This window comes from Acartia tonsa, chromosome 10 (assembly GCF_053477335.1).
Source record: "Acartia tonsa isolate MP-2025a chromosome 10, ASM5347733v1, whole genome shotgun sequence".
Taxonomy (NCBI): domain Eukaryota; kingdom Metazoa; phylum Arthropoda; class Copepoda; order Calanoida; family Acartiidae; genus Acartia; species Acartia tonsa.
In genome coordinates this window covers 5,754,686-5,782,208 of record NC_137269.1, presented here as the reverse complement: position 1 = coordinate 5,782,208, position 27,523 = coordinate 5,754,686, and the positions used below count along the sequence as shown (strand labels likewise).

At 33.6% G+C, this 27,523-nt stretch overlaps 3 protein-coding genes across 9 annotated transcripts in view; all 3 read left to right on the top strand.

Annotated features, from left to right (window-relative positions):
* The first annotated feature begins 173 nt into the window (after nucleotides 1-173).
* On the top strand, nucleotides 174-8,302 carry mus312 (mutagen-sensitive 312). Its single transcript, XM_080173302.1, has 5 exons — nucleotides 174-2,043; nucleotides 2,273-2,632; nucleotides 6,864-6,942; nucleotides 7,382-7,507; nucleotides 7,929-8,302. The coding sequence occupies exons 1-5, from the start codon at nucleotides 218-220 to the stop codon at nucleotides 8,088-8,090; spliced, it is 2,553 nt and encodes an 850-aa protein (XP_080029428.1). The 5' UTR covers nucleotides 174-217; the 3' UTR covers nucleotides 8,091-8,302.
* A 139-nt stretch (nucleotides 8,303-8,441) lies between these two features.
* LOC145329252 (cytosolic purine 5'-nucleotidase-like) lies at nucleotides 8,442-27,003 on the top strand. 7 transcript variants are annotated; one of them, XM_080173308.1, is made up of 23 exons: nucleotides 8,442-8,589; nucleotides 9,410-9,489; nucleotides 10,064-10,118; nucleotides 10,456-10,512; nucleotides 10,891-10,934; nucleotides 11,539-11,549; nucleotides 11,716-11,756; nucleotides 12,489-12,602; nucleotides 13,152-13,202; nucleotides 13,955-14,049; nucleotides 14,566-14,650; nucleotides 15,166-15,254; nucleotides 15,683-15,748; nucleotides 17,973-18,060; nucleotides 19,577-19,643; nucleotides 20,378-20,439; nucleotides 20,966-21,048; nucleotides 21,916-21,984; nucleotides 23,206-23,292; nucleotides 23,471-23,578; nucleotides 23,829-23,959; nucleotides 24,768-24,848; nucleotides 25,782-27,003. In XM_080173308.1, exons 1-22 carry the CDS (start codon nucleotides 8,488-8,490, stop codon nucleotides 24,842-24,844), a joined length of 1,662 nt encoding a protein of 553 aa, XP_080029434.1. In that variant the 5' UTR covers nucleotides 8,442-8,487; the 3' UTR covers nucleotides 24,845-24,848; nucleotides 25,782-27,003. The 7 variants fall into 7 exon arrangements, with proteins under 7 accessions (XP_080029434.1, XP_080029433.1, XP_080029429.1 ...); XM_080173307.1 differs by lacking the exons at nucleotides 11,539-11,549; nucleotides 11,716-11,756 and adding an exon at nucleotides 11,954-12,005; XM_080173303.1 differs by lacking the exons at nucleotides 11,539-11,549; nucleotides 11,716-11,756 and adding an exon at nucleotides 11,788-11,839.
* LOC145329250 (uncharacterized) overlaps nucleotides 27,003-27,523 on the top strand; it is a 28,689-nt gene continuing 28,168 nt past the window's right edge. The window contains exon 1 of the mRNA XM_080173301.1: nucleotides 27,003-27,165. Coding sequence (XP_080029427.1) covers nucleotides 27,025-27,165 — 141 coding nt within the window. The 5' untranslated portion in view covers nucleotides 27,003-27,024. The remainder of the gene's footprint in view (nucleotides 27,166-27,523) is intronic.

Sequence of the window (27,523 nt, the reverse complement as noted above, 5' to 3'; positions counted from 1 at the left end):
TTAATTAAACTATGTAACTACATTTTGAAAGGGTTAATTCCACTAGGTAAATGTATTTTATGTTAAAATTAGTGTTCTCAGTTATTTTTCCAAGTCTAAGTCTGCATTTATAAACATGTTTCATTAATAGGTAGGTATTAAGATTTAAAAATACATGCTTAATTTGTAGGAAATGATAGTTGAACACAATGAAGATAGTTCTGAATCTTACATAGTAATGAGCAATTATACACTTCCAGTTATACAAGTGACAATGGAATACATCTATGCTGGAGTTTTTAATATTGACAAACTTAATGATAAAGTTGAATTTAATAGTATTAAGTCACTTGCCAAGCAAATAGGACTTAAAGAATTGTCAGACTGTCTAAATGAAATGCAAGTAGAGGAGGTTTCTGATTATGAAGGTAATGAAACTAACAATACTATTAGTGATGAAGAGTCTGAAGAAAAAGAAGAATCTCTAAATGAAACATCCAATGATGCCTTAAATGCTCTTCTGTCTGTTCTTAGTCAAGAAGACATAGAAGCTGTTAGTGAAACCAATGATTTAGTATCTGCCCTAAGTCAGAAAGATAATAATGAAATAGAAAATGATAATATTGAAGAATATAATGATCAATCTGATGAAGAATGGGAATCACTGTGTATAGAATTGACTCAGAAAAGAAGACAAAGTACCATTAGTTCATATGATAATATAGAAGAAGATGATAAACCAGACAATAATTTTGATTCTGATCTCAGTTTTGAAGACCATGAGGATAATTCTAATGACATTGTGTCCAAATTAGATAAAATTGCTGTTGAATTAAGCCCCAAGAAAAGCAATGATAAATTAAAAAGTTTTAGTGGTGATGTTTCTTATCCAATTGATGATGAAAGTAATAAAGAAGTTGAAGATGCAATGAATAATGAATCTGATCATGAAATAATTGATCTTACACAAGACAAAGAATTAAGTTCACCTGATATTTTTGCAGAATCTGATTCAGATTCTCCAGTTGATTTTCAGTCGAAATATGATCATGAAAAATCTTCAAAAGAAGTTAACAAAGAATCTTCTAAAACACCAAACAAAACAAATTTTGATGCATCTTCATTAATGGAGGAATTACCAACCCCATCACCTGTTAAGAGTAGACCATTATTAAAAAGTAATAGTGATGTTTCATTAAATGTAAGTCCTATTTCAACTTTTTCTGATAATAATGAATCATTTTTACCAGTAACGCCAAAATCTGACAAAACGAACCAGAGCATTTCAAGAAAAAGAATTTTATCATCCCAGGATTCTTTAAACCCTAGGTCGCTGAAGAAAGTAAAATCATTTGTTCTTGAAACTTCAATGATAAATACAGAATCAGAAGTTACTTTCAATTCTAATGAAAATAAAGAACCTCAAACAAATTTAGAAATTTTGCAGCAATACAAGGAAGCTCTTGAAACATCTGAAAAAGAAAGTGTACTAGAAAAACTACTTGATATTGAAGTTACAGTTGATGATTTGCTGCAAACAGGAATTGGTAAAAATGTAAAACGACTGAAAATTAAAAAAGGAAGGGTTGGTGAACTAGCAAAAGAGTTATTCTATAAATGGATGGGTTTGGTGGAAAATCATATTAGCACACAATCACAACAGCCACCGACTCAAAATGTTGAAACAAACGAAAATGATCAAGTTGAAGAATATGATTATGGAGAAGAAAGAAACATTGAAGAAAATATTAATAATGATGATCATGAAAGTTTCCAAGAAAATTTAGAAAATCCACCAAACAATTCTGACAAAAATATTCAAAATGAATCTATTGAAAATACACCAAATGAAAATGAAATAGATGATCTGGGTAGCAGTTTCAGCCACGACGCTTTTGAGGAAAGTTTTAATGATGAAAATAATCAAAATGTTAATAATATTAATGAAAAATATAAAGATACACCTCCAGTAAACAAAAGACTCTTGCTTGAAAGAACTCCTAAATGTACACCTTTGCCTGAATATGACAAGTATCTTAGTCCTGAACTTAAAGCTGAATTAAGGCAAAAGATTTTTTAAAATATAAACATAAAATCCTGGGGAAAGGGATATGTTAATGGAAGTTATACATTTTCTTGTTCACAAAATTATTTAGTTAGAAAGTTTATTTTTTTTCTCAATTGTAAGCTAAATTAAGATATCTTATATTCATGTGGCAAAGCCAATAATTTGTTAAAGGCAAACTTTTTATTTGTTTAAAAGCTTAGAAATAAAAAATCTTTTTTTGCAAAGGAAGTATGGACTGAAAGCAGTTCCAAGAAAGAAAGCCATATTATTTTTAACCCATATCTATGATGAAACGCATCCAGTAGTAAATGCTCGTGGATCTGTTGTTAAGAATACTCCTTTAGTCCAAAAGAATAAAAAGGAAGCTGTCCTCAAAAATAAAGCCAAAAAGAAACTTTTAGTTACAAAAGAAAAATCTTTATCAAAAATCAAAAAAGATGATTCTAAAGTCAAGAAAAATGCGGTAAAAGATGCATCCAAAAAAGTTGACACAGAAAAATCTGCTGAACCTTCAACTAGTCACCAAGAAAATGATGAAAATATTGACGAAGATTTTGTATCATTATCTCAATGTTCACAGCAAAGGAAAGTTTATTAAGATAATGTTTGATTTTTTTAGTGGCAGAGTGAAATAAATAGTATGTTGTCAGCAGTTAAAACATGTACCATGGCAATTTACAGCCGATAATGTTGTCCACTTATTCTAATTTAAACTTTTTTTAAATTAAAACTCAAAAAGCAGTTCATAGTTTTTTTTAATAAGTCAAAAATGATAAGGACGTTTCATGGACCGATTAGTCGTAGTTTATAGTACGCTAGCGGCTAGAGGCCTCAATTTGCATTTTGGGGACGGTCGTCCCTTTATTTTATTTTTTGGAATAAATTTTACAGGGGTGATTTTTCTTGGGAGGTAGTAGTAGTAGTAGCCAATTCATCTCATCCGTGATCATCAGGTTCTGGTTCAGGTTCAGTTGGAAGTCCAAGAAATCTGGCACATGCAGTTGGGTCTGTCCAAAGGGAGGCGGGATTTAGTTGCGTGGGTTTTGTTGGGCATTTAAATAGATGTGCTGTTGTGTGTTTAGATCTGTTGCAGTCTGGGCAGATTTTCGAAAATTGATCTGGTTTAATTTTAGCTTTGTAAGTATTAAGGAAGATGCTGTATCCAGATCTGAGTTGGGATAAAGTGCTTCTTGTTGATCTTGGTAATGACTTTTCAGCGGCATTTATTTCAGGGGGGGCACGGCCAAGGACTTTATTGACATTTCTTGAGTTTATGGTGTCTCTGACTGAGTTTGTATGTATGGTTTTTAGATGTTTTTTATATTCTTGTTCAGAGATAGGTCGTTCTGGTACAAGTCTTTTAATTTCTCGTCCAAATCTGTATTTTAGTGTTTTTTTCATGATTCTCGATGGAAGTCTGCTGTCAAGATTAATTGGTGTTGGATGGTCAGATTTTTGGGTTGCCAAAAGAAATTGTTTTGATAACATATTGCAGTGGTCATGAACGGGCATTATTTTTGCTTCAGCATGGAGATGATCTTCACTCGTAATTCTATGGCAACCCAGGGCTGATCTTAGAGCATTATTCTGAGCTGTTTGAAGTTTATCCCAGTGTGAATCTGCCAGGTTAGGTGTCCAGATTGGGCAGCAATAGTTTATTTGAGATTGTCCTATTGCTTTGTATGTGTCTAATAGAATCTCTTTATCTTTTCCCCATGTGGAACCTGAGAGTGCCTTTAATATGTTGTTCTTTTGAATCAGCTTGGTCTTAAGATTATCTGTGTGATGGCTAAAGTTAAAAAGACTGTCAAAAGTTATTCCAAGGAACTTAGGTTTTGTTTCAGTGGGAACAGGCTCATTATTGATCTTGATGGGAAGTTGAGTCCTGACTTCACCTGGGGCTGTGGTAAAGAGGGTTGCTGATGATTTAGCTGGCGAGATAAAAAGATTTCTTTTCTTGAACCATTCATCCAGAGTATTAAGATAGATGTTAAGTTCCTCACAGATAGGTTCAAGATGAGGGCCAGAATTTAATACATTAGAATCATCTGCATAACTAACAAGCTTTATTGTACCTGGTGGTGCTGGCATCTTAGACATATATAGATTGAATAAGATGGGTGAGAGAACCCCTCCTTGTGGTACCCCTTGTTTCATCTTTCTGTAGCTTGACTTTACACCTCTAAATTCTACATATGTACTGCGACCTCTGATGTATGCACATAAAAATCTTTTTATGTGATCATTAAGCTGTAGATCGTCGATGTCTTTGAGTAGCTGGGTATGGTCGACAGTATCAAATGCTTTGGAGAGGTCAATGGCAACTGATACAGTGCGGTCAACAGGTTGTTTTTTGTTTAGACCTTTTGTAATATGTTCAGAGATGTCTTGGAGTGCTGTAAGAGTTGACCTCCCCTTCCTAAATCCATGCTGGTGGTCGGCTAGGTTTAGTGATGAGCTGATCTCTGGAAGTAATATGGCTTCCAGGATTTTAGCAGCTGGAGAAAGTAGCGAGATGGGTCTGTAGCTGGAGCCTTGGTCTGCTGGTTTTCCAGGCTTGAGTAGGGGTATGATTCGTCCTACTTTCCAAATGGTTGGTATTTGTGATTGATTAACACTGATGTTAAATAGTCTGGTAAGATATTTAATACCATTGGGGCCCAGATTCTTTAGCATTATAGGGGAGATTCCATCTGGTCCAAGGGCTTTTGAATTTTTGGACTTTTTGATTGCTGCAATTGTTTGGCTTACTGTAATGTTGATTTCCTGATTTTTAGGTTTATTTTTAAGATGTCGTAGAGTTGATCTCAGTCTTTTAGAAGGTTTGGAATTTGATGTAGGTGTAAACTGAGAATTAAACAAATTAGCCATTTTCTTTGGGTTGTTGGTTATCTTATTGTCAAAATATAGACCTTGGTTGTTGGTGTTTTGTTGTTGGTTATTGAGATTTTTAATGGTCGTCCAAAGTTTTTTAGAGCCTCTGCCACAGGATTTCAGGTGTTCGGCCCATCTATTCTTTTTGTGTTCATTTATTTTCTTGTTGATGTTATCATTGAGAACATTAATGTTGGGATTTGATGGGTCATTCTTGCGGAGCTCATTTCTTTGATCAATAAGATTAGCAGCTTCAGTGGGGACAGAATTGTAGACTTTTGGTATTCTACCAGCTGGAATACTGTGTTTAGCAGCAGTCTGAAGTGTTTTTCTGAAAAATAGTTCATCTTTGTAGATATTGTTTGAAGGTGTTGCATTAGTAAAGACATTTTCAGTTGAACTGGTGAATTTGGTCCAATCTGCTTTATCAAAGTTAATATAGGTCCTTTTCCCAGATCTGCATTTTATTATGTCTGCCTGAACTGAAATTGTAATTGGAAGGTGGTCAGAATTCAGTTTTTTATCCACACACCAGGTGGTAGTTGGCATGAGATTTACAGAGGCAATGCTTAAGTCTGGGGCTGTAGAGGCATTAGCTGTTACACGGGTTGGTAGGTCTTCATTGATAATACCAAAGCTTTTGTTTGCAATTGTATCAACAATAAGGTTGCCACGTGTATCTTGACTGTCTTCAGAGTACCAGGATTCGTGGTGACCATTAAAGTCACCAAGGATGAGGGATGTGTTGTTGAGATCATCAAAAATGTTGTTGATGGGAGGTTGGTACAGTTGGTCACAACTAGCCGTTGGTGGTATATAAACATTTCTGATCATTAAATCACCTGATTTGCTTGGAATGTTTATGGTAAGTGATTCGAGGTGTTTATCACTTTCTAGATGAGCAGGATTTTTTTCTTGATGGAATGGTATACTTTCATGAACTAGAAATGCTAGTCCACCACCTTTATTGCTTCCTCTATCTTTTCTTACAAGCGAGTAGTTAGGAGTTTTTTTAACTTTTGATTTACAGGTTAACTTTGTTTCCTGTATTGCAGCTACAAGTATTTTTTCTGTCTCCAGATGGTCTAGTAATTCCTCCATTTTTCCATTCAGTCCATTGATGTTAAATTGAAGGATCTTAAAGTTAGAGTTATTTGTGGTTGGATCTGCTGTTGATGAGGGTGGGGGTGTGTGTGATGGAGGGGGTGGAGTTGATGAAGATGGTGGAGGGGTTGAAGTTGAAGGAAAGGGTGATGATGAAGATGTGTTTGAGGGTGATGTTTTTTTTGGTGAAATTTTTGGGGATGGTTGAGGCTTGGGGCAGCATGGTCCAATCCAGTTGGGGAATTGGTGTCTCTCCTTGGATGATTTTAGGCCAGAGCACTTTATATGGAGCCATTTAGAGCAGGATGTACACTGGACGCTTGTTGTGGCAAGGTTTTTTACACATATTCCACATTTCCAAACCACAGGGCCTGGATTTGATTCGATTCCAGCACGAATAAGTTGAAGCCGAAGAAAACTTGCTGGAAGAGTTTTCTCCTTTGTCGAGCTAATTAAAAATTCCGACCTGCAGAGTGATGGTTGTACTCATTGTCAATGCTTGGGAAAAACCTGATGACTTTTGGCGATGAATTGGAGTCTGGTAGTACTGGCTCTTGGCTCTGCTGCTGTGGCTGGTGGTGTTGCTGTAGCTGCGGAGGTGGATGTGCGGCGTAGACGCGTCCAGTGTAACATCCTGGGAGGTTGCAGGTACCCTCCCCCATAATGGTTCTAAACATTCTCTGGACCAATGAGAAGCTTCACTTATCGATCCATCGGTTACAAACAAACAAACAAACAGACGGATATAAAGACACCCTGTTACTTTCTATAAGGATGTTTAATTTACTTCTAGAAAATCTCATATAATTATGATTTTTCTTAAAACTTGTAAAACTAGTTATGATGAAAACGATGTACCTGAAGAAACATTTCTTGGATTGGGCTCTCAGAGAGACGAAGATGACCTTTTATCCCAGGTAGATAAACAGATGGATACAGTATGTCGCTGTAAAAATTGTATGATAAAGGAGGAGGCGTATTAGATACTGTTTAAGGGGTGTATATTCTGCACGGGATCTCCTGCTAAATGTGGATTTATGAGAGGGGAAAATAAAGGCTTCTGAAAACATTTTTCCATTTTTTCCTCTCCTTAAGAAAAAACATGAAAATATGTGGGATGTTCATATTATCACCCCTCCCACATATTCTTTAAGTTTTTTTTTCCAGGGAGGGGAGAAAAATGGAAAAAAATGGTACAATTATCTTATTTTTTTTTTACAAATTTTTCCCCCAACCGCATTTTTTTTTTATTTCTCTTCCCCCTCCCTTCAGCAGGGTCAACTATGCAATTGCAGAATATACACCCCTGTAATTAAAGTTTAATAGGTAAGAATTATTAATTTTTATTTTATTTAGGTACCCAATGAAGGGAGATTATTTGACCAACTGAAAGAATTTATAAGAAGTCGACCATCCCTACATCAAGATATTCTACTTTATAGGCCAATTTGGCTCGGCGAGTTTATTAAAGACGTCAAGGAATATAAAGTCTTATTTTTTTTATTGGTGATTCAATAATCCCAATATTTAAAGTGTAAGGTTCATTTTGTCTGTAGGTTTAGATTCCAATAACTAGAGAAATGATTGAGTTTTTGAGTTTTCCTTAATAGGGAAACTTCCCATAGGTCCTAGGATAGTTTTAGGCTATTTTATTTTGAGTTTTAGGATGGTTTTAGGCTAACTTTTATCACCCTGCTGAAGACAGAGTCCCTATAAGTTAGGGGAACAGTCGCTAGTCTCATGTATGCCATTACCTCTCTAAAATAAAGATGGCTTATTTTTGGGGATACTAACTACTTGAAAAGAAAATATAGGCAAATTTCCTCAAAATTGCGAGTCTTTTCCTTGCTAGACGTTAAACAATAATTTAATAATTACACAAGACTTAATTTTTTAATAGGAAAGTGGTATAAAATGTAAGCAAGATCAAATAGTGGAATTCTTTGACAAAATGTGTATCACATTCAGATTTGAAAACAGAAACAAAAAAAGTCCAAAGAAAAAATCTCCCAGAAAGTCGCCGAAAAAATCTCCGAAAAAAGTTGGGAAAAAATTGTCGGATTAATAAATCCATTACATGAGTATTCATTTTGAAATTTTAAAACCAAGAATTCTAGTGAACTCTATAAAGCTTTGATCTGTGATATATAATGACGCTTTTATAGGCATTTTTTTTTGTTTTAAATCAGATAATATCCATGAAAGTAATTTTTGGAGCCTATATCATTTTAAATTACATTTATGAAGAATAATTTCAAAATTACTTACCAATTTATATCATATCAAAAAGCGTAAAAAGCTCAGCCTAGACATTTTTTATTAAGGCATAGCCAAATTAAATTTTTTTTGTCTAAATTAAAAAGTAGAAGCAACAATAGAATCGGAATAAGCTGACTTCAGATTTTTATAAATATATGTAATCTTAAGATACTTTCAGAGTTTTTCAATCAAGCGATTTTAAAATGGCGACAGGCGCGATGGATCTTCCTTCTCCGACTGTTGAAAAGAGAGATACGGATAAGAGAATTTTCGTAAATAGATCCCTGTCGTTAGAAAAAATTAAGGTATAATAGCTATTTCTCGCATCGTATTATAAACAGCTTTCCGCGGATATAAAAAGTATAATTATAAGATTAAAACTAGTTGTATTTAGCCCCCAGATGCCGAAGGCACGAGCTAAAAAAACTGGTTTTAATCTTATGATTGTACATTTTAATATTAGTAGAAAACTGGATATAATACGATGATTGACATAGTTTTTTCCGCATGGATGAGAACCGGTTCTAATCCACCGGATACTAATCGATTTCGAATGAATACGAGAAATGCAATTACACATTTTTGTCAATAAGCAAAAAAAGAATTACCTACCTAATATTTGGGGAGGCTCGTGATAAATGAAAGATTAATTTTTTAAAGTTGTTCGGGATAGTAAACAAGGATGAAAACATCCCAAAGTAGCAAAGCGCAAATGAATTATGCGAATAAAAATATAAAATCGCGAAGACTTTTGGAAACATCAATATATTGTCTTTTTGTAGCATGAACGACGGGCCATTAAGTTGTATGCTAGAAACTCGCAAGGGGTATCTCCACAGAAATAATAAGCCAGCAGTCTGTCTTGAATAGCAGACGAGAAAATCAACTTTTTTCCCATAGCATTTCGAACAGATGAACTGACTGAAGGACAGACAAAGTGATATATAGAGATGCTTTCTTAATCAAAATTTAGATATCATGATGGGTGGAATTAAAGTTTCTAGTGGTTAGGTATATAATATATATCTGAGATTCATGGGATGATATTGGCAAAACTAGCCATTCTTGTGTACAATTTCATGCCTGACTACTGATGCTTGTAATCATCCTTGTTATATATTTTAGTTTTATGGATTTGACATGGACTACACTTTGGCAGAATATAAATCTCCACAATATGAATTTCTTGGGTTTAACTTGGTTAGGTAAGTAGAAAAGTATTATTACTTCCAGTATGGTTTCAAAATCGATTAGATTGTTTACTACATAAATATCACAGTAGAGTTTCTATACATGAAATGACATTTTCTTGGGAAAATATATTTGTTAAAACCAGCCATCTAATAACAATTTTTTCTGTCTGCTTTTTTCAAAACTAACTCAGCTAGTTAGCGGGGCCTTGATGCGCTAGTACCTAGTCAGTCAGAAACTGCTGAATTCGTGCACATTCCCTTTAAGCCAGTACCCAAAGTCTGAGACTCTTAAAAATTGAATATTCAATCCATTGTCCCCTCCCTTACTCCCTGATACACTGTGGTTAGAAGGGGATCAATAATACAATGCGTAAGTATCAAAGGGGAGGGGTATGATGTTTGTCTTTAACTTACTCTGATACCCAAATTTTTTTTAGCACAATATCTCATTTTCTGGCTTAAAACTTGTGAGTGCTTTTTATTAAATCTGGGTTGGTTGATAGCTGACAGTGTCCCAACTTTTCAACCAATAATTATGATTATTGTCTTATTCCTAAGGATCCTTGGTAATTCATTTTTATTACAGGGATCGTTTGGTTGAGATTGGTTACCCCCCAGAACTGTCAAAGTTGGAGTACAAAGTAAGTTCTACAAATTATGCTCAAAAATCAAACTATTTTTAAAGGTTTAGTTCCATGAAGTGCATTTAACGAGTTGAGGTTCTTGGAGTAGTGAACCTTAAATATTTTTTGTAGTAGATTTTTTTAAAGAAGGATTCTTGATTTGTAATGATATATCCTACTATATAATATATATGATTTAACATAGAATGAATAACAAAAAGTTAAATAATACACTGTGTTTATACTATCTTTTTTATGACAATGAACTGTACATCTGGTTTATAACCGCTTGACCGTTTGTCCATTCCGAATTATCTATATCACTATGATATTGTCATCATTGTTTTTTTTCCAGGCTGAATTTCCTGTGCGTGGTTTATGGTGGGATAATCAACATGGAAATCTGTTAAAGGTAATTTATTTAAGATTAAGTTTTGTTCTGTTTATCTTTTCATCTTTTTTATTAAAACAGGATTGTGTGTGTCTCTACTTAAAGATCTCGCTTACTTATGGAACGTTATGGCTTCCCTTACAATGAAGGAAGGTTTTTATCTAGCGAAAAAAAAATCCTCTGATAACAAAGAAATTTTTGTTTATTTCTTCAAAAATATTTAAGGTAGTGGGTGGACAACCCATTCCACCAGGGCATCCTCCCCGCCTCTAGGGGCGTAGTTGCTAGTATTATTATAATGTATATTCTTGCAGATTTCTTAAAAGCAAACTAAACACAAAGAATCTGTCATAGGTAGGTATAATTTCAATGGAATCAACTCTTGAAATTTTGTTTTAGGTTGATGGATTTGGAAACATCTTGTTCTGCTGTCATGGTCTCAGGTGGGGTTTTCTATATTTAGTACCTATTAAATTTCATCAAGTAGGTACCTAACATGTCCTACATATTTGATTTACCGGATTTTATATAAAATATAAGAAATCTACCTATAAAATTGCAAATAAGTATCTCTTACAAGAATATGTGTGTGCCCGAAATTATTATTTTGTATGGAAATATGTCTAGATATGCAAAGAACCAACTTATAACTATTTATTAAGTTAAACACAAGAGTTGGTTTTAACTTTTAAAAGTTATTAGATAGACAGGGGTGTATTTTCTGCATTATTGAGCCTGCTAAAGTGGGGTGGGGAATAAAAAATATGTGGTTGGGGGAGGGGGGGGGGGGGGGAGTAAAAATTAAGGGAACAGAAAACATTTTTTTTTAGTTTTTTCCCCTCCTTGGTGAAAAAAAACTAAAATAATATGTGGAAGGGGGGATAATATCAATGAATAAAATAAAAGTATTTTTCCATTTTTCTCCTTCCTTACTGGAAAAAAACTAGGAAGAAATAAAATGGATCTTATGCAGAATAGAATACACACCCCTGTAGGTAGATTAAAGATTAGCTTTGATTGTGTTTCAATTATTTTTCTCTGTGATAGGTTTATGCGAGGTGAAGAGATATCTGCGATATACCCAAACAAATTCCTTCAGAGATGTATATTATTATTTTTACTTGTGATAGGTTTATGCGAGGTGAAGAGATATCTGCTATGTACCCAAACAAATTCCTTCAGGGGTGTATATAATTATTTTTACTTGTGATAGGTTTATGTGAGGTGAAGAGATATCTGCTATGTACCCAAACAAATTCCTTCAGGGATGTATATAATTATTTTTACTTGTGATAGGTTTATGCGAGGTGAAGAGATATCTGCGATGTACCCAAACAAATTCCTTCAGGGATGTATATAATTATTTTTACTTGTGATAGGTTTATGCGAGGTGAAGAGATATCTGCGATGTACCCAAACAAATTCCTTGAGGGATGTATATTATTATTTTTTCTTGTGATAGGTTTATGCGAGGTGAAGAGATATCTGCTATGTACCCAAACAAATTCCTTCAGGGATGTACATTGTTTTTTTTTACATTAGGGATCTCAAGGGATGGGACAATGGGTGGTAAATTGAGGAGACCATTCCAAATACAATGAACATGATTAAATTATTGGTTGAAAAGTGGACACCGAAGTTTTGTCCAACACTATCAAGATTTAGTTTTTTTTAAACAACGGGTACAGTCCCTTTCGTTACAACACCTCTTAAGAAGCGTTTCGTTCTATTTGCACAGTAGCTTTTGATGGGTTATTTTATTTTAGGTTAGGTTAAGTTAGGTTATGTGATTGAACCGCAGGGTTAGGGGCAAGAAAAAGGGGAAAAGCTACTGTGAACATACGACGAAACGCCCCCTTAGGAGGCTATACCCAAAACAACAAATGAGAGATGGTGTCTGCAAAACTTTAGAGTTGTTATAATTTACAGTCCAATGTCCCCTTCCTTACTATTTACAAAACTTATGAATTATATAAAAAAACATGTCCATCTACCAGCTGGATGAGAAGAGAGTGTACGTGTACAACACCTTGTTCCATCTGCCAGAGATTTATCTCATTGCGGCGATCATCGATTATTTTGCTAAGCACCCGGAGTACAAAGAAGTAAAGGTAAGCAGGACACCTGTCATAATATTCAAAATGATATTGTACTGTCTAAAGATTTGTTAAATTAGAAAAATAATACCTAAGCACCAAGGTTTTAACAACACTATTTGGACAGCTGTCATAACATAAAATAACGATTTGGAAATACAAGACAAATAGGATATGTAAATATAATGCTTAAAAAATCATTTAGGTATATTTTTATCTTTTTTAAGTGGATACAAATAATAAAGAGGTAGTTGTGCTAAAATTTCGTAAAGTTGTGAGTTTTAAGGCTTAAAAACAGTAGTAGAACGATAATAGGTATTCACTAAATAAGTGTATTTCTTATTGAAAAGGAAGACAGACAAAATTTTTTTTTTTCAAGATAACATAAATTTTATCGTTCTACTACCTATAGTTTTTAAGCCTTAAAACTCACACCTTTACAGAATTTTAGCCCAACCTAACTCTCCCTTTTAGTTAAATAGTTGCCATTCTTCATAAAATTCTCAACCTAATTGTAAACTCTTGAAGGGATGTGATACATTTTTATTGAAGTCTAATTTTTAGGATGGATTCAAGTGCAAGGACCTGCTGATGTCCTACACATCAATCTTCCAGGTACGTTACCTTTCACTTAATAATAAAAAAGGGAGGAGTAGGTTGCGCTAAAAATCCGTAAAGGTTGTGAGTTTTATGTTAACTTAAGAAAAAATATTATTTGTCTATAGTTCTTCTCAATAAGAAATACCTACCTACACATATTTAGAGAATATTATCGTTATACTACTATTTTTAAGCCTTAAACTCACACCTTTACGGATTTATAGCGTAATCTACTCCTTCCTCCCTTTAGTTATTTTAAAAATCATATATATTTTCAACAATACTTGGGTATTCTTGTAGAGATTATCTCCAGCGTCCTCTGTGTAAGGCTCTGGTGAAAATTTCAGTTTCTCGTAAGGTCTGCTCTATCATTCATCCACTGTTTAAGACCTTTTTAAACTTGTGCTGTGGTAAAATAATAACTAAATTTAAATTGATTAGGTAGTTAACTTAAATTGCACTATTTTCCCATTTTCAATTCTTAATTTTTATATAAAGGTACTTTTAATTGTTTGTTTTTTCTCTTAGTAGAAAAATCTATATTTAGTCATTTAATATATGGATTCTTATCTTATTTTAAGTAAGAAAGTAAATACTTGAAATTAGGCAAAGATACCTCAAAATAAAGATAGTCAAATTTTCATTTAGTTTTATTAGCTTTAAAAAACTTGGTAAAAAAGAAAAGGATAAAATCTTTCTCCTACCTATCCTCTAGTAATGCTAGTAGTACGTTAAGATAAGTGTGAATAAACTTGTTTTTCTTTAAGGATGTTCGTAGCGCAATGGATCATGTCCACATGAAGGGAACTCTCAAGGAAAAGACTTGTGAAAATTTTGAGTTGTATGTCAACAAAGATCCCAGGTGATAAAATATTTTGTTTGTAAGATTTTATTTGATATCGAGAAGTATACATTAAATTTTTTTACCCGTCTGTTTTTATTTATCTTTGAAATTTTCTTTGTATTTCTAATTTTTGTACACATGATTGAAATACGACTTATACATAGTATTTCAAGAATCTTACTGTATTAATATATAATAGCGGCTACGCCCCTAGAGGCTGGCACTTTAAATTTTAATGGCACTTCCCAGGACCTATGAGAAGCTACCCTGTTAAGGAGAACTCAGTCGGTTCAGCGAAATCCTTCGGTACAAACACACAGACAAACATCCTGTTACTTTATCATAAGGATTGTTTTTCTGGGCTAAATGTAATTTTTCTCATTAGTTGGGATGAGATACAACCATTTAAATGAGATAGATTATATGATTTTCTTAAGATGCCAGATCCTTTGACACCTTATTAATATCTGACATATGTCCTACTAGACTTTAATATACCCTAGTGAATGGAGATGACCTAGAATTGTCATTAAGGTTGCCCCAGCTTCTGTTCAATCTTCAGTCCTCTGGAGCTAAAACTTTCTTGCTTACAAACTCTGAATGGTATTACACCAATAAGGTGAGTAGTTCTTGTACCTATAATCGTTACCAGAATGTCCGTACGTCCATTTTAAACATGTTTTTTAACTTTTTAACAGCAATTTTTTATGTGATAAGATCATCCGATTGATCTGATTTTTGGATTACTGATTCCAATTACAATAAGGTATGATGTTATGAGCGAAGCATCTATATAATCAAGTCCTAAAAATGTCAGTGTGTCCTTAGGTAAACAGATTTTTTTATTTAAGAAATTTTGCAACAAATTTACGTATAATTTTGTCAAAAGTTATAAATTCTTATTATGTATATTCAGTTCTGACACTCTACAAGAGTTAATGTTCGTCTGTCATACCGTTTCAGAGCTTCGCTTTTATGGATGTTGTTATCCTTGTTTCATCTACTACGTTATATTTATCCAGAAAATTTTATTATTCTTTTTTCCTATCTAATAAATCTATCTATGTATGCCATAGGCTAGTTAAAACATAGGAAGAATTATTTACACTATTAAAAACCTATCTATCTATTTAGTTGATGGCTTATCTATTGGATTTTGAGGATGCCCCATACGCTGGTCAGAACTGGAGAAAATACTTTGATTACACTCTGGTCGATGCAAGGTTAGCTCTACCAGATTATTTTAGTCACTTAATTTTAATTGATATTATTATAAACGTCTGATGCCTATGGGATAAAATTTTCATGGATTTTGGATTTGTAATTCAAAATTGTTAATTAAGTAGTTACTTTACCTTTTTTGGCAAAAGCTATCAGAGAACTTTTAGAGTAAAACACTAGAGAGGGAAAGGGTTAAATAGCTGTATCTCCCCATCGCAACCGTCTTGTGCAACCTTTCTATTGGGTCATTGAAAATTTACCAATGGTATCGCTCATATTAACACAGTCAAGTAGCAGAAAATGATTTAGGAGCAGACGAAATAGGTCATTGAAAAATGAAGGGAGGATGTTGTCTGTACATACATCTATACTATAGATCTGTTAAAGAGCTGCATTAAATCGAAAAACTAAACAACATTTACATTTCTAGGAAGCCTTTGTTCTTCGGAGAGGGTACTGTTATGAGACAGGTTGATATTCAGACTGGGAAACTCAGGTAGTTAACATTCCTAACCACTTTTACATATCTTTTCTGGCCACTTTTTTTTTCCATAAACAAAACTTTTGGTGTCAATAAATACGCTGGTTATTAGAACTTTATTATATTTTTATCGTTTCATGGGATTTTTATGTCTATACAACTACACAGATCCAACATAGTAAGATATATTTTTTATTAGCGAAGCTAATCTTATAATTCACTTTGTCCTTCAGCCCGTAACGCTTTAGGGGGGATACGATTTTCTCAGCTGTTATTCAAGATAAACAGCTAATTTTTCTGTGAAAATTCCCTATCCCAATGAGCATCCAAAATGTAATTTATTTTTTTTTCTGTTCTACTAGTCATGCTACAAACTAAGATATAAATAGTTAATATAAAATACCTAGTAAAATGTGAGAAAGGTTTCGTGATTGTTTTTTTTCCAATATATTTTTATCAAATTATATCAAATTATCCTTCCATCTCCTTATTTTCATCCATGATTTTTTTTGTGATTACTACTTATAGACTATGTCATCTTTGTTTTCTACTTTGAGAATTGAGTTTTTATTAGGGTAGTGCGGGGTTATTCCGGTCAATTTTTTGCTTCAACTTAAAAAAACATACTTCCCAAAAACTTTTTCCGGTTTTTAAGAGTGCAAATGAAAGATATGGCAATAACGAAGAAGCCTGTCTTGGTCCCGTTAAGATCTCGCAACTAGAAGTCGGTCAAAAATCGGTTTAAAGGGCGGCGGTTGGCCTATACCGGAATAACCGGTGGGGCTATTTCGGTCAGTTGACTTTGGGGGGGGGGGGGGGGTGGAACACCCCCTTAAAATATTTTTTTTTTACTTTTTAAACTATGAGTAGAAAGCTGAGGTCATTAGCTTTCTAACGGTACTAGTCGCATGCAGATCAGACAATTTTTGACAACATTTTCCCCATTTTAAAAAAGTCGGTAAAATCGCAAAAAAAACATCAATTTTTTTCATGCAAACTTTTTTTTAAAAAATCATACTTTTTATTACCTATATGATTAGGTTTTTTAAGCTTTATACATAAATTAGAGGCAATTTCTGATTCGCAGGTCTTGGAATTTCTTGAAAAAAGTGATTTTTCCCCAAAAATTTTTAATTTTAAAAATCCTGCCAGTTTTGACAGCAGTTTTTGATACATTTTTTCTTGTCTCAAATTAGCTAGGATTGACCTACAAGGGTGGTTAAGGTGTCTAAAGATGCAAAATTACATGCCTGACAATTAACTCGAAATGATATGGGGTCTAACACATTTTATGCAACAGGAATTTTGAAAATGCAAAATCTTTAATATGTACTTTAAATCTTGGAGATAGAACCCATATCCTGGGGAGTTTTTGTTAGGACATGCAAAGAGCTGTCTATAGACACCTTAAACACCTTTCTAGCTTAATCCTAGCCGATTTGACTTAAAAAATGACATACCCCTTCTTACATGAGCCAATGCAGCTGATATATCTTCAGGCAAATATTTAAGGCGTTCCTTTGGGTGATATACTCTTCCCATTACTATAAAAATGTGTCTGAAAAATTTTTAATGTCTTTACAAATTGAAAAGCTTAGGCAACAAAACATGACATAATACAAGCAGTAAAATGACTAGTAATGTGTACATCACACAACAGGCAAGGCAATGATTAAAGCTTAGGTCATGCATTTGGTTGTTTATGCTTCCAGATCACCTAAATAAAACATTAGGGTATTATACAGATATAAATACAGTAATAAAAAAAAGTAAAAAAAGTGACCGGAATAGACCATTTTTTTAGACGAAAAAAAAATTATGAAAAAATCAAGTTAGAACAAGGCCTCCAATTGCAAACGATAAGTGAATGCCATATCTTTCATTTTACAAAAACCCGGAGGTCGCTAGGACTTACCATTTTTTCACAATTTTAGGTTGAACATGGCCTATTTTGAAAAATTTTTTTTGCAAATTTTTTGCAACTTTTTGAGGGCAAAAAAAATTTGCTGAAGTAAGAAATGAAAGTATAGGCAATAAACTACAACTTTGCTTTTCTGAAGATCTCTCGCAAACGTCTAGAACACCGTTAAAAAACGGTTTTAAAAAAGTTGGTCGTTTGACCGGAATTGTACCCCCCGACCGCATTAACCCCGCACTACCCTATATCAAATAAATATTATATATTACAAATTTTGCCTGTTATGCAATTATACCTAAAATATGTATCTATCTGTTATAGTATTGGCCATCATATTGGTAATATAGAGTCTGATGCTGTTTATTCTGGTGGAAATTGTGATGTATTCTCTAAACTTATTGGAACAAAGGTCAGGTTTACCGAGTAGAAGTATTTTTCTCGTATTCATTCGAAACCGATTAATAGCCAGTTGATTAGAACCGGTTCTCATCCATACGAAAAAATTCCATTATCCAGTTTTCTTCCAATATAAAAATGTACAATCAAAAGATTAAAACCATTTGTTGTTGCCCGTGCCTGCGCCTTCTCGGAGCTAAAAAAACTGGTTTTAATCTTATAATTGTACATTTTATATCCGCGGAAAGCTGTTTAATGTTTATAATACGATGCGAGAAATAACCATTCCCTTCTTTTCAATAAGATAGGCGTAAGTTATCGGTATCACCTTGGCTGGATTCATTGGGATCTAGGTATAATTTCCAAAGAATTTGCACTCTGGCACAGACGTCCTAGCCTTTTTTTTTTGAGAAGAGTGAAATTAGAGGGTTCAAAGGTTTCGTTTAATATATTTCTTAACATTTTGAGGGTGTTAAATTGAGAAGTTTAAGAAGAGGTAAACAGCAAATGGGTTTTATGCCTTGAGAAAAAGAGTAGGTAGACCTTTTTAAAATCTTTCAGGGAGAAGGTCTTTACCAAGCCTCTTAATGCAATTCAACACAAAAGGGATAGTTCTATGAAGTGTATTTAAAGAGTTAAGGTACTTAGAGTAGTGAACTTTTATATGTCTTAGTAGAATATATTAGGCATTGGATAGATATGATTATATGTTAAAGAATTTTTAACATCGACCAGACCAAACTTTTTTTATTTGATAATATCTAAAAAAGTTAAAGTGATTTGCCACATAAATTACATGAGAATGGTCTATTTTTTTCCAAATATGTATAGCCAAAACACCAATATCAGAGAATCTTTTTCCACATATTTCACAAGAGTTATAAAAAAATTGAACAGGGGTTCCCCTTGGGACAAGTTACTTAAAAAACATAAAAAATAACGTCCGGTTCATAATAGGACAGGTTTACTAAAAATACCAACTAACCATACAACATATATATATAAAAAGACCATTCTCATGTAATTTATGTTGCAAATCACTAACTTTTAGAGATATTGTCAAAAAAAAAAAGTTCGGTCAGGTCAATGTTAAAATTCTTTATCGCAATCATATCTATCCAATGCCCAATATATTCTACTAAGACATATAAAAAGATCACTACTCTTAAGTACTATACAGTTATACTAAATATTTTATTGGTCATTCTTTGTTGTTATGTGTATTTTGTTGTATAAAAAGTTTGAAGTTCTATTAACTAGTAAATGCTATCTAAAGTTGTATTTATGACAAAAAAGTTTTTGCCATATATAACATGCAACGAAGTTGAAAATAAAAATGAAAAACTCATTTTATAAGGAAAATCCCTGGTCAAATATTCTAATATTAATCAATAACTTTATATTATGCACTACTACGTTATTTAAAATAGAAAAAACTTACAGTTCACTATTTTTTTTAAAATGCACTTCGTGAAACTATCCCTTTCAATATTGATTTGCTTGTCTGCAATTGGAATTTAAATTTTAAGGGTGGAAATGTGCTTTACGTTGGAGATCATATCTTTGGGGATGTTCTCAAGTCTAAAAAATTGAAAGGTAAAGTTTTCTTTAATGAATCGAATACATAGGTATTAGCTTTACTTAAAGTATGTATGTTTTTTTTCTAAAGCTTAAGATCTCAATAATTACTGAACTGATTGGATTCTCTATTTTAGTAAGCTTCACATAGGTCCTTTAATGTTGCTAGACTATTTCATTTTCAGATTTAAGTCGTAGTTTTAAGCTATTTTTCTATCCCTTTTCTGCCCCTTTGAATACAGAGCCCCTACACGCTAGAGGCGCAGACAATAGTCTATCAAATAATATAAAAGATTCTGATTAACAAATATAAAGATTTGTTTGATGAAAAATTAAGTCCACTTACGAGTCGAGCAATAAAGTCAGCGTTGCGGAGCCGTTTGATTTTGGTGTGGCTCCGGCTCCGACCTAAAATCAAGAAAAACTTCATATTTTTTTTCCAAGACTATTTTTGACTTTTGGAGGTTTTAAAATATAAATTTTTAATAAAATGAACTTGAAAGACTTAAAAGGGGCATTTGCACACGACACAATAAAGTTACCAAATCATAATGAAGAAAAAATTTCCTATTTTAGCTAACCCGGAGCCGGAGCCGTTTTTTAACGAAAATAACGGCTCCAGCTCCGGCTCCAGCAAAATATGGCGGCTCCACAACGCTGAATAAAGTAATATGTATCTATTGACGAATAACAATTAGAAAAGTTTATTTCAAGAAATTACAAATCAAATACCATTATGTTTTGTTGTTAAGGTTGGAAAACATTCTTGATTATTCCTGAGCTTAGAGACGAGCTTAATGTCTGGACAACTAAGGTAGTTTTCGTTTAAAACGTAGATATAACTTTTTAGTAGCAAAGCTACAAATCACATTGTCTGTCTTTTGATCCGTCCGTAAAGCTTTGAGGACAATGTGATTTTTCGGCTTTAATTTATGAGAGACCTGTAGATTAATTCGATGAAGATGCTATCACCAACGAGCATTTATTTATTCCGTCAGCCTGACTAAACTATGACTAATAAACTCACTTTGAAGCTCACTTTTCCGGTTTGTCCATCCATGATTTCTTTGTGCTTCGCTACTTAAAGATGTTATTAATTTCAAACTTGTTTAAAAAGATTCAGCCAAAACTAGGGTTTGGCCGGATATCTGGCCAACGTTCGATATCCGGCAAATTACCGGATATCCGGCATTTTAAATCAGCCGGATATTCGGCATTATAAATCAGCCGGATATCCGGCATTATAAATTAGCCGGATATCCGGCCGGATATTGAAAATGGCCGGATATCCTGCCCAACCCTAGTCAAAACTTACTGTAAAGGTTTCTTTGTCTGTATAGAAAGATTTGTTTGACAAACTGCAGAATTTTGATGTTGAACTAGCCGAGCTTTATCTTCACATGGACAGCAGTAATAAGACAAGGTAGATACATATGATATTTCCAATGGATTTTATTACTTGGATCTAACACAAGATTATCATTAATCTAATGAAGTTAAACTCAAATGATATTCTTTCCTATTCCCTCGCATCCTTCTGGATGAACGAAATGGCAAATATATGAGTTCCTTGTTAGCAAGCTAAATTGACGTAAATTTTTTCCCTAACATAATATCCACGAATATTCTATATCAATTAAATTTGCTTCATGTATAACAACTTGTAGCACCCACACGAAATTGCACTCATCTAACACAATAGCCATTAGATCGGTTAGATCCATAGACGTCCAAGGTGGAGGGGAGGGGGATAATGGTAACCCCCCTCAAACTTTGTCCCCTTTTATTTTACCCCCCTCAAAATTAAAAAAAATATATGTAGTTGATTACCCCCCTAAAACCTTTTAAACCCCCTCAAAAAAAGGCTTGGACGTACTTTAACTTAGTTAGGTTAGTAGTTAAATTGGGTTTCTGAACGTTATTATAGTTAACACCTAGTGGTTTCCCTCAATGTGCATAGACGACCACAGAACCTCCTATTATTTTTAAATAAGGGATGTTGGGGGGGAAGGTTTTTTTTAGGTACAGGGAGTAACTACCTGATTTAGGCTATTTAAAAAGCTTAATTTACCTAGCCACTGCGGGAATTGGACATTCTTTATTCCATAAATTTTCAGATTTACGCAAAAGAACGTAAAAATTGGTCGCTTTTAAGTTATTCGCTAGAAATATTTATACCTCTAAAAAATGTTAGCCCTTTTGTGTTATTAATTTGCCTTAAAATATTACCAGTTCTCTTACTTGTCACAAAATAAATCTCCCAAATGTTTAAAGTGAAAGTAAATTTTAGAGTTAGTAATGAGACTTCAGAACATAGTCAGGATATGAGACATTCAGGACACCTCCTGGTTCATCTGAGGTTTGATTAAATAAACAAACATGGGTATATCTTGGTATTCAAATAATAGAACAGAGTACACAAGCAGGGACGTCCAAGGGGGTGGGGGGGGGGGGTAGAGATGTGTTTACCCCCCTTCCAAAGAACGCTCCATGGTTTAATTCCAATAGTTTTTTTTTATCATTTTAACATTTCATTCCCCCTCCTTATCCTGATTTTTAACTCCACCTTAAATTAAAAAGCTTGGACGTTCTTTTACATGATATATTTTCTGAAAGATTTTAGGGGGCTTATTTTCAACAATGCATGCTATGTTATTTTTTCATTATTGATTAGTAAGTTTATTTTAAGATATTGTTTGCCCTGTTCTATACCTACCTATTGCTTTCTTGGTGTTTAAGATGCTTTGTTTCTCAAATAGAGAGTATTTGAATGTTCATAAAAATCAGAATCGTACCTATTAATTTAAGCTTTATAAGTCAAATTACAGAATATAAGGGGGGGTTTTTAATGCAACCATCTCGTAATCAGTGAGCAAATGGCACTTAGAATTCGAATTTCGATCTGAACTTTTGCATGAGTAATCCTTGGTAGGTCTATTTTCTCTAAATCGAACAAAAAGTTGGAAAAATAACAGCTGGCGGCTCAGCCGTTTAGCCGTTTTTTGCCTATTTTTAGGGTAAATCCATCATCAATTACGTAGGAATCAACTTTTTAAAACATATTTTTGGTTTAATTCATGTTAAATGATAGTAATAACCATTTTTAAAACTTCTAGTACCAACAGCTACCGTCTAGAACCGTTTGAAAGTGTTTTGGAGTGGAAAAGAATATTATGTGGGGATATGTTTCGTGACTAATTTGCAATTTAGATATCCAGAAAATGACAAAACGGCTAAGCTGCCAGCCGTTAGCCGTTACTTTTCCAACTTTTTGTTCGATTCAGGGATAATAGACCTACTAAGGATTACTCATGTAAAATTTCAGGTTGAAATTCGAATTCTAGGTGCCATTTGCTCACAGATTACGAGATGGTTGCATTAACCCCCCCCCCCCCCTTTGTTATAGATTGTTTATTTTTTACAGCTTTTAGGGAAAATCTTTTGACTTAAGATGCTTTTCCCTTCCATAGGTACCTACTTTTATCGTAACTTTTTTTCATTGCTTGTGTTTTGGTTTTTGGAAATAGGTGGCTTTTTAGAAATCGTGTTATATTTTTTGTAACTATTTATTAATTTTTAGGCCAGATGTAAAGAAAGCCAAGGAATGCATCAGAGAGACTATTCACAGGATGGAGATGTCATATGGAACCACTGGTTCATTATTCAGGTTTGGATTGATTTTTATTTTAATATTCGTGGAAAGTTATCTATAATACGATATGATACGTGATTTTTCATCAGGGCTCTTGTTTCTATCTAGTGTATTATACTGTATAAATATTATATTATTTTCAGTTAATATTTCAAGAAGCGTATTCTTCAAATATTTAACCTTAACTTTTCAGGGCTGGATCAAGACAGACATTTTTCTCAAGTCAAATGATCAGATATGCAGATATTTACTCTGGAAGTGCTCTAAACCTGCTTTTCTATCCCACTTTCTACATGTTCAGGTAATTGGGATTAGTGTAACATGTCCGCCAATTGTCTGGCAGTGTCAAGTTCGAGTCCGGTCCAAGCCTTGTCATAATCATAAACGTCAATAAATATTGTAATAAAGAAGATTGGTTTATGAACTAAGCAGGGGTGTATATTCAGCAAAATTGACTCTGCTAAAGGTTGGTTGTCTGCCCATAATTAGGCAGAGTTTGAATTACCTACACTAAAATAAGAACAATTTTCTTTAAAATATTCTTTTTTCAGAGCTCCCCCTATGTTGTTGCCCCATGAGTCTACGGTAAAGCATGATGGTAGACCAGTGACTGAGGAACCCCGCAGGGGTATGCGCCTGGCTAACATTGACATGGGCTCCAGCATTGAAGGGGTGCATAGAGGTAGGCTTTCATTACTTTGTGCGGTTCTCTCTTTATACATTCTTTTTTTGGTTTATATCATTTTGACAAAAACATAAAGTATAAAGTAACGTATATATTTTCTTTATCAAGGCGAAACCTTTTTCCAGGTTTTGGAACTCATACCCAAATACCCTCCCCCAAAATGGTTATAAACCTGTTTCTCGTATTAATTCGCATCCGGTGGATTAGAACCAGTTCTCATCCATATGAAAAAACTATGTCTAGCATCGTATTATATCTAGTTTTTTACGAATATAAAAATGTACAATCACATAATTAAAACCAGTTTTTTAGCCCGTGCCTTCGGCAACTTGGGGCTAAAAAAAATGTCTTTAATCTTATAATTCTACATTATATATCTGCGGAAAGCTGTTTATAATACGATACGAGAAATAACTATTATGACCTACTATTAGAAGCTACCCTGTACTGTAAAGGAGCAACATATGATATCGATTCAGCGTTACACACTGACAGAGATCCTTTTACTTATTTATAAAATAAAAACAAAATAGCCTGAAAACGTCTCAGGACCTTTAAGAAGCTACCCTGTAAAGGAGAACCATATCGGTTAAGCGGTCAGCAAGATCCTTCAGTACAAACAAACAGACAGACATCCTGTTACTGTATTATGAGGATATATAATGTATCAAAATTATATTTGTTTTAATTAATTCATAATATCATTTCGACACAAAAGACGACATTTGAATTTATATTTGTACGCGGCAATTATGATCGCGTACCATGCTTTACATTCAGCTGATCTTTGTTTATATTTGTTTAGGTGAGGAGCCTGGACAGTCACATGATTTCGATGATGATGAGGAAGTCTCTGAGAGGAGCAATCAATCCTCAGATTGACAAGGGAGAAAAGGGATGGGCAAATGAGACGAGGTTTCTCTATATATTTTATACAGGGGGGAGGGGGGGTCTTTATGACCAAACCAGTGTGGTTTATTGCACAATACTACACTTTTGTAGGTCTTACACGTTGCACTAAAACACAAATAGGATCATATCAGTTTAATGTGTTAGCGGCTTCGCTCCTAGCCTCTAGGGGCTTTGCCCTAAAAGATTTGATAAACTTATTTTTTGGGGGGGAAGATATTTTTCATTTTTTTTGGGGGGGGGGGGGTTGGGCGTCACAACCCCCAAGAAAATAGCCTAAAAACATCACAGGACCAGTAGGTATATAGTATATACCCTGAAGAGTAGAGCCCAATCGGTTCAGTGGTAATAATGGGATCTTAAGCTTCAGACATACAGACAGACATCGTACTACTTTGTATTATAGATAGAGTTACTCAAAAATAAAATACTTTTAGTTTTAAGGATACAATCGTTTACATACAAAGGCATCTTTATAGAAGTGGTATTTAATGCAATGATCTCGAGGGGGCTTGGTGTCATTTAGGTTTTAGTCTTGACCTCTAAATGCATCTTGAAACATACTCCACGTCTTAATTGCGGTGTAATGTGTCCATTCGCCCAGAAGACAACCAATCTTTTGGTTGCATGACCTTTGTCATAGAAGACATAACTGTGCATGGTACTACAATGCGCCTGTTTTTGGCTAAGGCAATATCCCTACTCAAACTATTTATGTCATACACCTGACAAGGCAGCAGTAAGGATAAATTTTAAAGTCTTGGTATATGACGCGGTGTTAAGCCGAGATTCGAACCTATAACCTTTCCGACGACGAGTGGATGCGCTACGTTGTGATCCACGGTCGCGAGTATTAGAAGTGGTATTTAATGCTTATTGAAAAGATGCCCATCCCTTAATCACAGATCAGATGTTGTGAAGTACAAGGAATCAACAACCAATCAATCAATCAACCAATCAATAGAAAACTAAGGGGTTAATTTTCCCATTAAAAGTTTCATGTTAGTATGATAAAAAATTATTTTTAAATGGGCAATTATATGTTAATTTGTGATTGAGCTTATTTCGGTAGTTAAAAATTTAGTAATGTTTTATTTGTGTATTAATCATTAACAAACCTATTTTTATTTCATCATTTTCCATTTTTGTTATTTAATCATCACATTAGTTTTAGATCTGTCGTTTTACTAACAAATATTAACATAAAATCTCATTTAAACCAAAAAAAAATAATATTATAGAAAAAAAGTTACCTCAACAAAAAAATCAACGAAACCAAATTTTAAAAATTCTCAAGTTACCTAACTAACCAGTGTAATATAGGTATACCTATACTATATATGATTAATTTTATTGCACAAATTGTAGAAATACTTCATCTAAACAGTGAAAAAAAGGTTGTTCTATTATTTTTCAAAGGGAATGTTACATTTTGAAAGAAACAATTTTTTCAATGGTTTCTAATTTTCTACTTGTAAAATAAGTTTCTTTTCGTTTTTACTGCTTTAATACCTACTATTTTTGAGATCTTATTTGCAATTTGAACTAGTCTTAAGAGCTTGCTTTTTAACATAAGCGTGCAGAAAGGGGTTGCAACTTTAACACCTCCCTTTATTGATATGGGGAAGGCCTACCTTCTCCTTTTTTCACCTCTAGGTTTGCACGCCAATGCTTTTAAACATCCAAACATTTGTGATTTTACTAGTGATCATATTCTGATTTTTCCTCTAAATAAAACTGTGACTTAATTACTTAGTAGATTCTTAAAATTAGATTTAACATATCAACAAGTGTGCATTTAAATTTTGTATTTTTTCACACTTTAATTATAAATTCTTAGACTTAAAAATGTCAAAATAAAATACTTTCTAAATTTCAAATCTATGAATCCTACAGTATTTAAAACCAGATTGAATTACCCAATGCAAGATATATTTGATTATGTTGCTCATTTTTCTGATACAATACCTACCTAGTCAAAATTGAAAATAAATATAACTGTTTTAATTTTAATTATAATATATAATTCATTTAATTAACCTAATCTAACAAAGAAAACAAAAATTTGATGTATTATCTAATTAGAGCTTCATCATTCTTCATTTTGTCCGCCATTTTATTTTATCTTCAGATTCAAGCAAAAAAGACATAAAATGGCGCGGGAACGGGTGGCCCCGCCCCCACCCCAAACTGGGGGAAGAGGGGGGCAGCCCGTTGACAGGGAGGAGGAAGAGACCCAGGCCATGCCCCCTGAGAGAGGGAGGGCTAGGAAGAAAGTTATTGCTCGTAGAAAGGTATAAATTGGGAATCTAATTTTAACTTAACAAGGATGACAACATCCATAAAACCGAAGCACTGAAACGGTAGGACAAACGGACATTAACACTTGTATAGTATCTGAACTGAAAAATCGGAACATAAATGTATAAATGTCGAATCAAAATTGTAGGTAAATTTGTTGAAAAACTGCTTAAAAACAGGATAATGTTTATGGACATACTTACATTTTGGGACTTGATTATAGAGTTGCTTTGCTTATAATATTGTTCTTTGTTGGAATCAATATACCAAAAATCAGATCAAACGGATAATTAAAACACTTAAAAATTTGCTGTTAAAAAAGTAGAAAAATCAACATGTTTAAAATGGACG

Bases quoted from the DNA above. Each gene is read 5' to 3' on its own strand.
- LOC145329252 (XM_080173307.1), top strand. From the start codon at position 8,488: ATGGCGACAGGCGCGATGGATCTTCCTTCTCCGACTGTTGAAAAGAGA. The intron at 13,203-13,954 runs GTACGTTACCTT...TTTTTCTTTAAG, and splicing joins CCTACACATCAATCTTCCAG to GATGTTCGTAGCGCAATGGA. The intron at 21,985-23,205 runs GTTTGATTAAAT...ATTAATTTTTAG, and splicing joins CACCTCCTGGTTCATCTGAG to GCCAGATGTAAAGAAAGCCA.
- mus312 (XM_080173302.1), top strand. From the start codon at position 218: ATGAGCAATTATACACTTCCAGTTATACAAGTGACAATGGAATACATC. The intron at 2,633-6,863 runs GAAAGTTTATTA...TTGTAAAACTAG, and splicing joins TCTCAATGTTCACAGCAAAG to TTATGATGAAAACGATGTAC. The intron at 7,508-7,928 runs TATAAAGTCTTA...TTTTAATAGGAA, and splicing joins TTATTAAAGACGTCAAGGAA to AGTGGTATAAAATGTAAGCA.